The sequence below is a fragment of the Sinocyclocheilus rhinocerous genome, unplaced genomic scaffold (assembly GCF_001515625.1).
Source record: "Sinocyclocheilus rhinocerous isolate Xijiao unplaced genomic scaffold, SAMN03320098_v1.1 scaffold3207, whole genome shotgun sequence".
Taxonomy (NCBI): domain Eukaryota; kingdom Metazoa; phylum Chordata; class Actinopteri; order Cypriniformes; family Cyprinidae; genus Sinocyclocheilus; species Sinocyclocheilus rhinocerous.
Window position 1 is genome coordinate 128401 of NW_015626452.1, and position 16041 is coordinate 144441.

A 16041-nucleotide genomic window follows, 5' to 3' on the forward strand; every position below is an offset into this window, starting at 1 on the left:
GACCCTTTTGGGGTAGGGGCGTGTTTGTTTTGGTGATTTCAAATATCAACATTGGCTACCAGAAATCGCTTACCCCACCTTTAATACAAAGAGCCGAATCGCCCATCACACAGATTGCCTTTAAAAACATATGAGACGCAGTGAAAAGGAATAAACCTCCACAAATTCGTGACGTGTTTTCTAAAAGTTTAAACTGTTTTAACTTTGCATGGCTACATCTCTTGTGTAAGACGCGAGCAGTCATATTTTTCCGTCTAAAAATGCGCTGAATAAGGATATTCGTCTGTGTGAATAAGCATAAATGCGTCTATGTGAATGACTTGGTTTCAATTTTCACCTAAGATGTTCTCCGCATTGAGCTTCTATATTTCTCTAATATTTTGAATGCATAACGCAGCAAAAGTGACCGTTGAAAATCATTTTAAATATGTGACAATACGTCATGAATAGAACGCTGCAGCATTTTTCTGTCGGGGATTTGTCGTGCTGCGCCGCATCCAGTGTAGATCATAGATATGTATATATATATATATATATATATATATATCTATGGCTAACATTCAAATGCAAATGTTTATTTTAAATTCAACTAATATTAATTTTTTTATTCACAATCTCCTCATCAGAGGCAGGCATAGCACTCAATTCAGCATGTGTTCATGTGCCTATATCGTGCACTATATCAAAAAAATTTTATATCGTTATCGAAGGTGTACCGTCGATAAATATTGATACCATTTTATCGCCCAGGCCTAGCTGGATTTAATTTTGCTTGGATTTGGTTGGATCCTGAAAGGTACTCCTGAAAAAAATATTATTGGTTGAAATTATTTTTCCCTGCCCACGTGGACTTTGTTGTATCAGAAGCAAAAGAAGTAAAGGTTGAGAAAGTTATAACATTTACCAAAATTTAATAATTGTTTTTTTTTAAAATTAGGAAAATGTTTTTAATAATTAGCATATTTTCTTGTTTAAAAAACAAAAATTGATTGATTGATTGATTGATTCATTGATTGATTGTCTTATTGTGCAGTAATGATTCATAATCATTAAAAGACCAGAGGAACATTTATTAAGAAGGTACATTTGTTTGAAATATTTATAATTATTCGTTTTTTCTTTCCTCTCTCTCTCTTTCTTCCAGAGAAGCGTCTGTCCCGGGGCATTTCCCATGCCAGCTCTGCCATCATGTCTCTGGCCCGGCTGCAGGTGTCAGGGGATTGTGCCAGGGAGCAGTTCCCCCTGGAGATGCCCATCTACACATTCCAGCTGCCCGACCTGAGTGTGTACAGCGAGGACTTCCGCAGCTTCATTGAGCGTGACCTCATTGAGCAATCCACCATGGTGGCCCTGGAGCAGGCCGGTGAGCCCCAAACGCTGCTCTCAGATCAGCGGCAGAGTGAATCCCAGGCCTAGCACTTCACTGCAGTGATGATAAAACACAGATTTATGATCAGTACTAATGTCAGCTTAGATTGCATAAAACCAACTCGACTGCTAGAGTCAATGCAATACAACAGTGACAGAATTAATCTAATCTCTCATCTTGGATCAACAGGAAAACCTAGCCATAAACACAGACTTGCACTTCCCATACAAAAAAGTTTAATAACACCAACATTTAAAGAAGATTTAAAGAATACATCACCCAAAGATAAAATTCTGACATGCTTTACATATCTTTTTTTTTTAAGATTGTAATTACAATATGAGGCAATGACTTGACTTACTTTATTTATTTAAAACTTAAATTATTTTTTTATTCTATAATAATAATAATAATAATAATAATTATTATTATTATATTTAAATGTAGTATTTAAAAAATTGCCTTGAATTTTTATTGATTGATTGATTGATTGATTGATTGATTGATTAAGATGTGTTATTAAATTGAATCTTTTGCTATAAGTGGTACAAAACCATATAAACTCAAAGCTTATCAAAATTGGCACGTGTTTTAAACTAGAACATTAATTAGCAAAAGATCAAGTATTGCAAGGACGCATTTCCAGCCTGTGCAAGCAAAATACTATAGAGAAATGCTAACAGGTTGGACATGGCCTCAGGGCTTTGGAAATGCTTTTGGATTGTGGGAGGAAGACCCTGTCCCAAGGGAGGGCAGAGGGGCTGAGGGTGGAGGCACTGACGTTCATCCACGGTGAGCTTCACCAGCTCCAGAGAAAAGAGTGGGCGAATGGTCAATGCCCAGTTCAAAACGCCTCAGGGCCCAGAGCTGTAGAGGACCGCTTATTCTTCCATTGCATGCCAAAAAAAAGCGATGCTTAGTGAGCTATGCATTATAACTAAGCTAAACAAATATGTATTTTGGATTCAGGACCCAAAATGGACAGAAAACTCACAATCGACCAACACTAGGACAATCACAAACCACAAAACAGTGCCTGTGACGATTAAATAAAGATAATTGGCTGTATGACTAGAAACTTTTAAAGGTTGATTTTAGATATGAGAGCATGATGGGATGTTGGGTGATGTGTATTAGTCCATGTTTGACTTAAATTATTGTGTTTAAACCGTTCTGTAGGTCGTTTAAATTGGTGGTCCACCATGTGCACCAGCTGTAAGAAGCTACTACCGTTAGCGACAACAGGAGATGGCAACTGTCTTCTGCATGCAGCTTCTTTAGGTGAGACTTTCAGAATTCACGCTCATGCACACTTGTCACATGTATTGCATGAACACCTGGAAAAAAGAGAACCATTCAGTTCCTTTAAATAGAAACACTTCACCGTTGTATGTGTCGTGTGTCTGGCTATCTGTGTTTCCAGGAATGTGGGGCTTCCATGACCGGGATCTGGTGCTGCGGAAGAGTCTGTATGCCATGATGAAGAGCGGAGCAGAGAGAGAAGCTCTGAAGAGGAGGTGGAGGTGGCAACAGACTCAACAGAACAAAGAGGTTGGCAACTAACACCTAAAATATACTTAAGTAACTCTTCTTACAATTCTTTTCTATTTTTTAAGTTATATTTATCGGCTTTTATGCCTTTATTGGATAGGACAGTAGAGAGCAGACAGGAAAACATTGGGTGGAGATAGGGGAATGGGGTCAGAAAGGACCTTGAGACGGGAATCGAGCTTGGGTCGCTGCGAGCACAGTTACGCTATATATCTAATTAACCACAAGGTTAATTAAGCAAATTAACCACAAGGCTATTGGTCCAGATATATCTCATAATTCTGAGAAAGAAAGTCAGAATTCCGAATTTATATCGTGCAATACTGAGAAATATATGCAATTGTGAGAAAAAAGTCAGAATTGCGAGGTAAATTACCTTTTTTATTTTTTATTCAGTGGCGGAAACAAGCTTCCATATGTATTTCTAAATCCACTCACACAAGTACTCATTAAAGGTGGGGTAAGCGATTTTTCAAAAACGCTTTAGAAAACTAATTCGGGCCGAGGAGCAAAACAAACTTGTAGCCAATCAGCAGTAAGGGGCGTGTCTACTCATGATGTGGAGGAGAGAGCGTTCAGTACACAGGACGGACATTAGCCGAGCCGAGCGACAGAAAGATAGAGATGGCGGATAAAAAAACAAAAGAGGAAAACGTCTGCGGAACAAAAGAAGGCTTAAGGCAAGAAGTAGGACCCGTGTAAATATCGGATCAGCTTTCCAGCGCTGGAGAGAACTCGCGCGGAAGGCCTGCGATTGCAGATTGACGCCGAGGTTGCTTTGTTTGTTCTCGATAGGTGAGTAACACCGTATCTGCGCCACAACAGCTAAAGTCTGTCTAGTACACTGGACGCGCCAAAGCGACCGTTGAAAATCATTTGAAATTTGTCAATATGTCATAAATAAAACGCAGCAGCAGTTTTCTGTCGGGGATTTGTCGTGTCATGCCGCATCCAGTATGTCAACATTGGCTACCAGAAATCGCTTACCCCACCTTTAACGTGTGCATCTATTATTGTTGCGTCTCCAGTTGTTGTTTCGTCTCATTCGTTTCATTTTTTACTGTGAAACAAGGGGCCAGTGTCGCCACTTTGTGGACAAACTATGGTAATGGCACAAAAAAATTCAAGTTGCATGTGCAAGAAAAATCTGGCTGCGCATGTACAGTATGCGTAGCCTATACTATGCTGAAGATTAAATTTGACACACACACTCTATGTATAGCCCAACGTACACTTATAAACGTATAAAAATCCACGTCACATGCAATCATGAAAAACTGTAATTGAATTAAACTGGAAATGAATTAGTGTTAATGTTCACCGTTATCATTTTCCTTCTGTTCTAAATCACTTCTGTTCCCTTTCAGTCGGTCACTCCGAGTCACGTCGGTGACCGACGAACTGGGATCTCGCTTCGAGAGACCAATCGACTTTGAGTGTAAACTAAACGAGCCAATGCACATTGGCATGTGATAATTGCACCCAGCTGCTGCTCGTCACGGCACGAGCAGAAGTAGGCAGCAGGTGCAATGCATATTCAACTTTTCGCTTCGGAACCGAGCGGTTGTTGACTGTTCTGCTCTACTTGTCATCTTCGTGAGAGACTGACGAGCTACGAGTGCTCAGGAAGGAGCTTCTCGGAGTGTTGGTGTGACGGCGCGTCAGTGGTGGTTCCCCTGTGCGCTTCAGCACTAAAGAGCAAATTTCCCTTAAAGAGCATTCATGGGTGCGTCTTTGTAAAGACGACGGTGCGCTTCTCTAAAGATGCCGTTTCACCCGTGCGTTTCTGGGTGCGGTTGTTACCTGGCGTAGGATAACAGTCACGATCTTTGCATCACGTGTTTGGGCATTGAGCACGCTGAAGCAGCCTTCGTGGATGAGTCATGCTGTCACTGTGGCGGCATGACCATCACGGTGTTGCGGTTGAGACTCCGATACCTCGAGAGGGGTGGAGTCCCCTTACCTATGCCCCGATCTAGTTGATCTTCTGTTCCGCAGTAGAGGGCTACTTCGGTGAATAGGCAGGGTAACCTGAGGATTACAGTGGGGGCAAACCTGCCGAGTAAATCTCCGTGGGCCCCCCACTCCTCTAGCACACCGCAAGCTGTGGAGCTTCCAGGTAAACGTGCCGACCCTTCTCATGGGGGGCCGGCCGTTTCATTCGGTGCTCCTCTGGATGACCAGATGTTGATTGCGGCATCGGAGGGTGAGTTGGAGTCTGGGGATGAGGACTCGGCTGCGTTGCCCCCTTCGGGGAGAGTAGTATTGCCCGAGCCTGACCCAGAATTGACGGCTATGCTTTCCCGGGCTGCCGAGGCGGTCGGGCTCGATTGGAAACAGCCATCGTGTCCCGAACTGTAGAGGTTAGATTATTGGTATCTTAGGGCGGCCCACACGTGCCAATTTTTTCACTAGGTCCTAGGTGATCTACCCCAGGTGGTGGTAGACACCATCACTTCAGCAAGAGCACCCTCTACGAGGCGTGCCTATACCTTGAAGTGGAACCTGTTCGTTGAATGGTGCTCTTCTCACCGGGAAGACCCCCAGGGATGCTCGATCAGAGCAGTGCTTTCTTTCCTCCAGGAGGGGTTGGAGCAAAGGCTGTCTCCCTCCATCCTAAAAGTGTATGTTGCCGCAATTGCCGCACATCACGATCCTGTAGACGGTGAGTCTTTGGGAAAGCATGATCTGATCATCAGGTTCCTGAGGGGGTGCGAGGAGACTAAATCCTCCTCGCCCTAACCCAGTAGCCTCTTGGGATCTCCCTCTGGTGCTTAGGGCATTGCAGAGGGCTCCCTTTGAGCCGTTGCAGTCTGCAGAGCTGAGAACTCTGTCGATAAAGACAGTGCACTTAACTTCGCTGGCTTCCATGAAGAGATTAGGGGACTTGCATGCATTTTCGGTCAATGAATCGTGCCTGGAATTCGGGTTGGCTAACTCTCACGTTATCCTGAGACCCCGGCCCGGATATGTGCCCAAGGTTCCCACCACACCTTTCAGGGATCAGGTGGTGAACCTGCAAGTGCTGCCCTCACAGGAGGCAGACCCAGCCCTAGCTTTGCTCTGTCCGGTTCGCGCTTTACGCCTATACGTGGACCATACGCAGAACTTTAGGACCTCAGAGCAGCTCTTCGTCTGTTACGGAGGCCAGCAGAAGGGAAAGGTTGGCCCACTGGATAATGGATGCCATCGTCTTGGCATATCAAACCCAGAGCATGCTGTGCCCGCTCTGGTTGAGAGCACACTCGACGAGGAGTGTTGCTTCTTCTTGGGCATTGGTGCATGGAGCCTTGCTGACAGTTATTTGTAGAGCTGTGGGCTGGGCGACACCGAACACGTTTGCTAGGTTTTATAGCCTTCGTGTAGAGCCAGTGTCCTCTCGTGTACTGTGAACTCTCAAGTAGCCAGTGAACCAGAGAGGCTGTCGGTGTCTCGCTTGCTGCGCCTTCCCCGCTACGGACCGGACATGTGTGCTTATTCTGCTCTTCAGTTCAGTTCCCCGCAAGGTGAACCCTGTTGATTTACTCCATCACCCTCAGCAGCCAGACGGGCGGACACCCGGCGCTAGGCCTATCACTTGTAAGTACGCCTGTTGGTTGACCCCTGTGCTAGGCTAGGTGTTCATATGTTGTGATCCCCACAGTGATCCCATGTGTGTATTCTTCCATGGTACGGTTCCCCTCCACAGGTCTTACTGTATGGGTCTAGTGGAACAACAGTAATAGACTCTCTCCACGTAATCCCTGTCCTATCTTCCGCCCCGCGGGGGGGACCAGGTGGCTTACTAGGGGCGCTGGAAGGGGCAGCATCCATGGCGCTTTGGTAGGGATCCCAGTTCGTCGGTCACCGACGTGACTCGGAGTGACCGACTGAAAGGGAACGTCTCGGTTACGTATGTAACCCTCGTTCCCTGAAGGAGTGAACGGAGACGTCACGTCCCGTTGCCACGGCCGCTGTACCACGCGGGCGCCGGGTCACTGGCTTGGCTCCTCAGCGACAACCTGAATATGCGTTGCACCTGCTGCCTACTTATTCTCGTGCCGTGACGAGCAGCAGCTGGATGCAATTATCGCATGCCAATGTGCATTGGCTCATTTAGTTTACACTCAACGTAGATTGGTCTCTCGAAGCGAGATCCCAGTTCGTCGGTTACTGACGTGACGTCTCCGTTCCCTCCTTCAGGGAATGAAGGTTACATACTTAACCGAGACGTTTCTGTTATGATGATCGACAGATGTAAGAGTAGAAACGTAATCAACTTCCTTGAACAAATTTTTCGCCATTTTGTAATTAGCCTATTAAGTTTTAGCATCTGTTTAGCATGTTAGCATCTGTTACACAATTCCTCAAACATACCAAAAATATCATTTTGATATATTTAATCTTCAAAACATACTACCACTAAGTACCTTTAACTTTTTTTTCATAAACTATCGATTTCCTCACTGTACTAAATAGTAAATATCAGCAATGCACATTATGCTAATATTGTGTTTATGGTAGTTTTGGTTTGCGTTTATGCATGTTTCTTTTTAGTCCTGAATTTGTTTCCTTAGCTGCCTACTTTAACGCAATTAAGGAAACAAATCAAATACTAAAAAGGTTTGATCTATTTTATTTATTGCAATTTTCAATTTTGTAACTAGCCTACTAAGTTTTGCTAATATGTTAGCATGTGTTAGACAAGTTCTCAAACATACTGTTTTAATTTATTTACATATAATTTATTTACATATTAAAACTATCCTTACCACTTTTTTTGTATAGATAAACTACACAGCAGTGCATGCTATGCTAATATGGTGTTAGTTGTAGTTTGGTTTGTGTTTACACAGGCATGTTTCTTTTTAGTCCTTGATTTGTTTCTTTTGGTGCCTACTTAGATGTTACAAGCACAATATATGCACTTCCTAGTTTGTAAAGTAGTTTGGTAAGAATCTGTCTGCCAAGTGTGTAGTTGTAAAGCGTAAACATTAGCCTGCAGTTCATAATGGTTCTCCCCATAAACACTTCGGCAGATTAGCTTGTGTATTTCCTGCACAGCTTTTAGCGTAAGAGCTTATTGCTGTAACGGCATACCGGAGGACAGGAAATCAGCAGTGTGATCGATAGCAAATCCTTGAATTCTTTATTAGCTGCACTGTTTTCATTGTCATGAAGGCCCGGAGCTCTTAAATCAGCTTCTGCTGAACGAGTATCAGTGATTAAAGCTGTAAGAAACGAGTGGGTGTGGATGGAGTGGAAATGTTTGTGTGAGAGGTGAAGGAGAGCGAACGAGTGGGTGCGTTTCCTATAGAACTTGTGCATATTGATGCCATTGAAATAAAACAGACTATAAAACTGAACAAAAGTGCATGTGCAGAGGAAAAAAAAATGAATTTGTTAAATACGTTCAGAGGTTTTCGCTTACGTTTGTGCATCCTCCTCCTCCATTTACTAACAAAATGTTTTAACTTGCTGTATGTGTGTCAGTGCCTACAAATACAAAAATTATGCGAACTGCCAAATGACAAATTTAGCAATGAGACTATAGAATGTTGTCAAACTGATTTTTAGCTCAGTCAGTATTGTCACCACTGACAGAAAACATTGTATAGCTGTATTCCATTTAATAATTTAGCCATTTAGTTTTTTTGTCTGGTGTTACCAATAGAACCTATGTAAAATAGGAAATTATATTTAAAAATTCCAATAATTTTGTAAATAATTTATTACATTTTTCCAAATATTATGCATAATATAAATACAGAAAATGACTAAAAAATGATACTAATAAAAAAAAATTCTAATAAATATGTACACAATTTAATTAAGATTATAAAAATAATGCAAATATTAATAATACAATTCAATTAATATAAATTGTCTATATTTTTCAAATAACCATTTTTCTTCTAGGACATGGCAGTAATCTATCTATCTAGGCTTTCTACAACACAGTATAAATACAAATATGTCTATAAAATATGCATAATATACCTACAAAAAATAGTAAAAAAGAGTATTAATTAAAAATTTCATCATTTATTATTAAATGTAAAATTATTTAATTATAAATTTGTATTAAATTACATTTATTTATTTATATTTTTAAATTATAAAATGTTTATTATTATTAAAATATAAAATATTTAATTTTATATAAAAATAACATTTAAAAACATTCTATATAAATTAATTATTAATACTATATTATTATATATTTAATTCTTTGTATTTCTTGAGTAATTGGTTTTTAATAAACATGAAGTATTAATTTATAATATGAGCACAGGCGGTTTTGATGGGTGTGATGGATATAAAATGGGACATCTCCAGTGGAATATCAAGTGAAAATGTTACAAGTAATGTTGTGGGAAATGTTGTAAATCAGCGATATATTCTCTCTGTAGTCGGGGCTGGTGTACACCGAGGAGGAATGGGAGAGAGAGTGGAACGAATTGCTGAAGCTGGCCTCCAGTGAGCCACGCACACACTTTAGCAAGAGCGGCAACTCCAGCGGAGGGTAATGCTCACCCACACACCCTCACATATATAGACAGTTACATCTTGTTATGTCACATTCGGTTGTCTTTCCATTCCCACCTACTGTATAGATGTTTAACTGCAAACACTTCCTCTTATGCAAATTGTGTAACCGTTTACAACAATAGTACAATTTACATAAAATGCTACAGAATAAAAAATAAATACTTCAGATCAGCCTCCTACACACGTTTACCCATCATAACATATTCATACATACGTTACTATGTATATGTATAGATTTTTGAAGGCATTAACCAGTATGTCATAGGTGATGTGTAATAATTTCCACTTTAAAGTTCAAAGTTTGGATATAATGCAGTCAAACTAATGACAAACTATGGACTGTCCCAATACGCCAGCTACGGTTCCCACAGACCCGCTCACAATGCACTCAGACTGCCATTAGAGGCCACTAGAGATTAACTCCATCCAGTAACCTCACTTAACTCGTGACCTTTAGATGGACACTATGCCATTAGACAAAACACAAAGAACCCATCAAGAACCTTCTTTTGCTATATAGGGGAATGTTATAATGCATGGAGAAGAATGCAGTAAAGTTGAGCTTATTTTGTGGTTGAAAAATCTCTGTGTTCATTTAAATGTGCGACACTGCCACCTGGTGGCACTGGTTTGAGTGTTACGTTATTTTTTAGCTTCATTCAGAATAGCATACTTACATACTGCTACTCTTTCTGCAGTATGTATACTGTGCACAGTATGTACATTTTCTAAATGTGTGGAACACTGTGTCCCACAATGCAATGTGCCTCCCATTTCTAGTGGGAGAAATGAACCAAAGGTAATATCAGCCTTAATTTCTTAATCATCTTTAAAAAGGCTTTAAAAATCGTTTATTATATTTTTTTAATTATTATTATAATTTTTCTTTTTAACACAAATGGGAATTTGGGGTGAAATTATTTTAAATATGTATTGTTTAAAATTCAAAATTATTGAAGATATAGTTCACCAAAAATCCTAATTCTATTATCATTTACTGAGCCTCGTCTTTCCAAGCCTGTGTGAAGTCAATAGGGTCCAATGCAGTGTTACTTTAATATTATTTATGTACTATTATAGTTTTTATTAACATTTTGAATTAGATTTTATCTTTATATTTTAGTTTTAATTTTTATTTAACTCATGTTTCATTTTTTATATTTTTATATGTCATTTTTACTAGTGTTTGTTTTGTTTCACTTACTAATTTTAGTACTTCAACTTATTCCAGTTAGTTGCTGAGGCAACATTTCTAATTTTCATTTAGTTGAAGTTTTTTTTAATCCAGTATTTGCATTTTATTTTTAATTTAATTTTATTTTATTTCCATTAACAAACATAATTAGTTTTAGTCAATGATAACAGCAGTGGTCCAGTGTTTTTTGGACCTCAACATTCTTCAAAATATCTTCTTTTTTGTTCTATAGAAGAAATAAAGTCATACAGGTTTGGAACGGCATGAAAGTGAGAAAAGTTATGGGTGAACCATTCAATTTCCAAGATAATAACAAAGTAGCTTGCTAATGTTTGAAGCATTTATCATTGCTTATTACTGTTACACATACTGTTTTTATTTTAAAAGTAGCATCCAGTATATACTGTGTAATGTAGTATACAGAAACAGTACGCAAGTATTTCTTCATGAATACCCATAGTTCTGAAAGAATCGTAGTGGATTTAGAAAATGATTCAGATTTTTCTGAAATTTGTCCTTCAAATCCATAACCACGGAACTGGAAGCACTCACCTTAAATATGAAGTGTGTACTTTTCATTGTTAAAATATTTTTTCCTTTCTCAGTTTCACATGCAGAGACAACTATAAGTAAACCACTTGTAGGCCGATTCTTCTCAAAAGTGTAACTTTTAATAGTGAGTATTCTGACCAGCCCAGCATAGCAACACTGGTTCAACCTATAGCATGCATTTGGAGTTTTTGTTCGACCAATGGCAGACAGGAGGAGTGTTTGGGTAACCTGTTTGAAAACAGTCCATAGTTTTGCAGTTCCATTTGGTGACGCTAGTGCTGCAGAAGTTATTTCACCTTTAACTGAGCGTGTCAACCAGTACAGTTGATCTCAGGTCACAGATCAGCGTAGTGGAAACTCTGCGCTGGCAGACAGCAGTTTGGTTTGGTTTCTCCTCTCAGTAGTGTTAACTGAAGCGCTGCGGTCGAAAGAGTTTCGACCAAATCTTGCTTCAGGAGGAAACTTACCCCTTACCTTTAATCTGCCTTCTGAAGTCACGCTGACTGGAAGTGAAAGCATCAACCGCCAGGTCTCTGGTCATGCCTCAGAGTCTTCTGGATTGGAAAATATATAGCTTCCTGTTTTTCTCAGAGCGATCACAGTTCTGTCTACTCTCACAATAGTTAGCTAAATATGAACTGGTTCCTTTTTTGACTTGTGTAAAAAAAAACAAAAAAAACATTGAAATGACAGTTTATTCAGGTAATAAGTGTTACGTTACAATGTTTAGTAAGGCTGATGCAGTATTTTAAAAGTCTAGAACAGTTTCAAAAGACAGCCTAACTTAAGGGATGCATTAATAAATCACTCTGCGTGATGAAGAATAATTCAGTTAGTGATGGTACTGTGCATGAAGGATATTAGTTGGAGATGTTTGCCTTTTAAAAAGCTTTGTATGTGTTTGGCTGCATTGCCGCAATGGAAAAAGGAAGGTTTTTATTATGCTGGACTCTTACAATATGACAAATATGTCAGAAGCTTTCATTTTAAAGGGATAGTTCACCCAAAAATGAAAATTCTGTCATTAATTGCTCACCTTCATGTCGTTCCAAACCCCTAAGACCTTTGTTCATCTTCGGAACACAAATTAAGATATTTTTGATGAAATCCGAGAGCTTTCTGATCCTGCATAGACAGCAATGCAACTGACAAGTTCAAGGTCCAGAAAGGTAGCAAGGACATCATTAAAATAGTCCATTTTGTATGCAAAGAAAACAAAAAAACTTTATTCAACAATTTCTTCTCTTCGTCGTGGTACTGTCATGAACGTGTGCCGAACACTGACACGAAAGAGAAGAAATTGTTGAATACATTTATTTTTGTTTTCTTTGCGCACAAAAAGTATTCTCATAGCTTCATAAAATTACAGTTGAACCACTGATGTTAGGACTATTTTAATGATGTCCTTACTACCTTTCTGGGCCTTGTACGTGGTAGTTGTGTTGCTGTCTGGTCGGAAAGCACTCGGATTTCATCAAAAATATCTTAATTTGTGTTCCAAAGATGAACGAAGGTCTTACTGGTTTGGAACAAAATGAGGGTGAGTAATTTATGACAGAATTAAATTTTTTTGGTGAACTATCCCTTTAACTCCTGCATCAATACTGTAGGTGATATATTTAAATTTGATACTTCTGAAATGTTTTCATGACATAATTAGGTACAATATGTTATGTTGTTATGTTACTGAATATGCGGTATGAGGTGTTATATTGTTATGTTATGTTATGTTATTACTTGTTTTCTGATGGCAGCATAGATGTTTCGCCACCCACAGTATGAGTGTGTGTGGTTTGGTGGTTAGTACTGATAAAGTGCTTGAAATGAGTAACTGTTCATTTTTTTTAAAACATACAATTCCATTTCTATTATTTTTTGTTTTTTCAAAAACGCATTTTTCACATCCTAAGCATGCTTTGCATGGTATTTTTAAAAAGTAGTAGGCATATGCAGTAAGCTAGAGAAGTGTGTCCATTCTGAATGCAGGTGTAGTTCATTATAATAATGGATTTAGAAAATATGATTATCCAAAATTGCTCCTTCAAATTCTTATGCAGTTTTATATAGCCAGCCAGGTCAAGTCTAAAGCTCACTTGAATTAGTTGTCAATCTTTAGACATAACATATGGTAAATTGGAAGCTGCTGTACCTTGGTTTAATTTTCTTAATTGCACCAATAAACAAAGAATCATATTGTTTGTCAACTATGTCACTGTAAGTGTATGTGTGTCTCCTAAAGGGTGGATAACTCAGAAGACCCGGTTTACGAGAGTTTGGAGGAGTTCCATGTGTTTGTACTGGCCCATGTTCTGAGAAGACCTATCGTGGTGATCGCTGACACTATGCTCAGAGACTCTGGAGGGGAAGGTAAGACTCACAATCCAACAACTCAACCACATTTGCTTTACCAGCTAGAAAATGTGCATTTTTTTATTTATACCACTAGAGGGCTTCATAGTGTTTTCTATTTAAACCCTTTTTCAATGGCAAACAACTTTATTTTCTAGTTGAAAACCAATTAAAGCTGTTATCAAGAGTTATTAAAGACCTGATAACTCAACTTTGTGTGACTGTAATTACATGCTTGAATGCTTTTAAAGGATTACAAATTAAAATTCTGTCATTTACTCACCCTCATGTGATTCCAAACCATGACTTTGTTACAAACTTCAGCGTGCAGACTTCAAAACTGACACAAAGCAGAACATTTGAGTTGACCAAATATATTGCCAGTCTTCTGAATCCATATGAAAGTTTTATGTGAGAAACTGTTGTCTGGAAACTGGAAAATACTGACTTCTGCCCTAGTTCCCCTTGTAATGCTCATGAGAGAAGTAGTTTCATTAACAAACTATTCTTTTGAGTCAAACCTTTTTTAAATGAATCAATTCAAGATTCTAAATGATTCATTCACAAATTCGGACTGACCCAAAGATGATCCACTTGAGGGGAAGATTAGCCATATGTTGTTGTTTTTTTAATCTGAATTTTTTGATGAATTATTCCTTTAAGATTCAGTTCCACCAATGTCAATGAAACATTTTAGTATGAATTTAGTCTTTAACTTTTTATAATAGATTAATTTAAGTGTCATACAGACAAATGAACCATTTGTTGTTCTTATCTTGCAGCTTTTGCACCCATTCCCTTTGGAGGGCTGTACCTGCCATTGGAGGTGCCTCCAAACCGCTGTCACTGTTCCCCGCTGGTGCTGGCCTACGACCAGGCCCACTTCTCTGCTCTGGTGTCCATGGAGCAGAGAGACCAGCAGAGAGAGCAAGGTAGACACACAGCAGACTGAATCAAACAATCACATAACATGATGATACAGCCAGGGTTAAGTAACTATGTCTAATTGATATAAAATCCAATGTAGACTCTAAAGGTTTTGCTGTTAATTCCAGTCAGATGCTTTAGGGGAGGAATGCTAAGTAGATGAAATAGTTTTACAGGCAATAATTTAGTACCCAAAACTTGTTTAAAATCTGTTCTAGATATTGAAGTAAACACAAGCCACTTAGTCAACTCTGAGACAACAAAATGAAGCATCTGGAGAAATAGCATAAAAACAGTATCAGTATTGATATTGGATATTTAAAGGTGCAATAGGTGATTGTCTTCAGAAACATTTTTTGTTATGCTGGTTGAATGTCTCTTCACATCCCAATAGCAATCATTAAGTTAAGAGGTCTGAATGTATTTATCTGTATTTATACATTCTGTGGAAGGCGTAGGACCAAGAAATGTTCGTCCAATCAAAACGCTCGGTCCAAGCGTTTTAATTGGCTTTCCTACCTTCCTGTCAAGGTATGTATTAGCATACCTCTGTGCACCCGGTTCGCGCAGACAGGATACGTCATCAGTGCGTTCACGCACGCTGTGCAGACAGAGCGAGAATGGCAGACAAACATCAACAACCCGATCTTCCTTCCTGGTATTGTAGTACTTTTACTAACTGTATAATAAAGTTTTCTCACCGGTGAATGACGCATGATGTAACCTAACGCGGTTCCCACTTACAGTCCTCGCGCCTCCCCGCTCTGCATATTTTGCATGACTGGCTTAGTTAACACACCCAATTCAGATAACCAGCTCGTTAGAAGTGAGCTACATGCATGAACTGTTCCGATTGACATGCTCCCTACACAGGGGGGTGTGAGAAATGGAATTGGGAACCGCTGTAGCCTATTGTAGTAATGTTGTCTCTGGTATTCTGGTCTGTGAGCGTATGTGCGTTCAGGGGGCGTGGCTTTGGACAGCGATTGCAGGGAGGGTGGGACGTTCGCTTTCAGTGCTATCAGGCTAAAGTTAGCATTTTCCTAGATCTCCTACTGCACCTTTAAAGCTGCAGTCCGTAAGTTTTGCCTCTTTGTCGCCATCTCTGTTTAAAAACCTGCAATTGCTGCTGTTTGCGGAATTATCTAGCTTGTGTGGGTTGTGCACCGGCACGGCTCCAGCGCAGATGAATCTAATGTTTTGAGGAGTATGTGTGGCAGTCAAAATCTAACGATCACTTAGCTCATATTACATCAAACCGTGCAATATTAATGTTAACAACATCAGCATTGCCTATAGTGTGTTTTAGAGTGTAGATTTCAATTTCTGTACAGTCTAATCTCTAATTGTCATACCATTCGAATTTCCTATTAAGAAATTATTTTAACCCAAAAAGCAAATTATGCTCCCTTCGAACTGGTTGTCTTTAAAATACAAATCTTGTGTAATCCCAGGCTATCTGTAATCAGAAGCACATTTAAAACTGGAATATGATTTAATTTCATTCACATGTGTTTCATAAACACATAATCCATTCTGGATTACAATCCGCCATCAGAATGATAAA

The 16041-nt window shown here is 39.4% G+C and overlaps 1 protein-coding gene across 1 annotated transcript in view; it reads left to right on the forward strand.

The window, feature by feature from the left end:
• Window positions 1-16041, forward strand: part of LOC107715690 (OTU domain-containing protein 7A-like) — an 81671-nt gene that overhangs the window by 53583 nt on the left and 12047 nt on the right. Inside the window, exons 5-10 of the mRNA XM_016521867.1 lie at window positions 1145-1363; window positions 2549-2650; window positions 2793-2920; window positions 9313-9425; window positions 13438-13565; window positions 14330-14479. Coding sequence (XP_016377353.1) covers window positions 1145-1363; window positions 2549-2650; window positions 2793-2920; window positions 9313-9425; window positions 13438-13565; window positions 14330-14479 — 840 coding nt within the window. The remainder of the gene's footprint in view (window positions 1-1144; window positions 1364-2548; window positions 2651-2792; window positions 2921-9312; window positions 9426-13437; window positions 13566-14329; window positions 14480-16041) is intronic.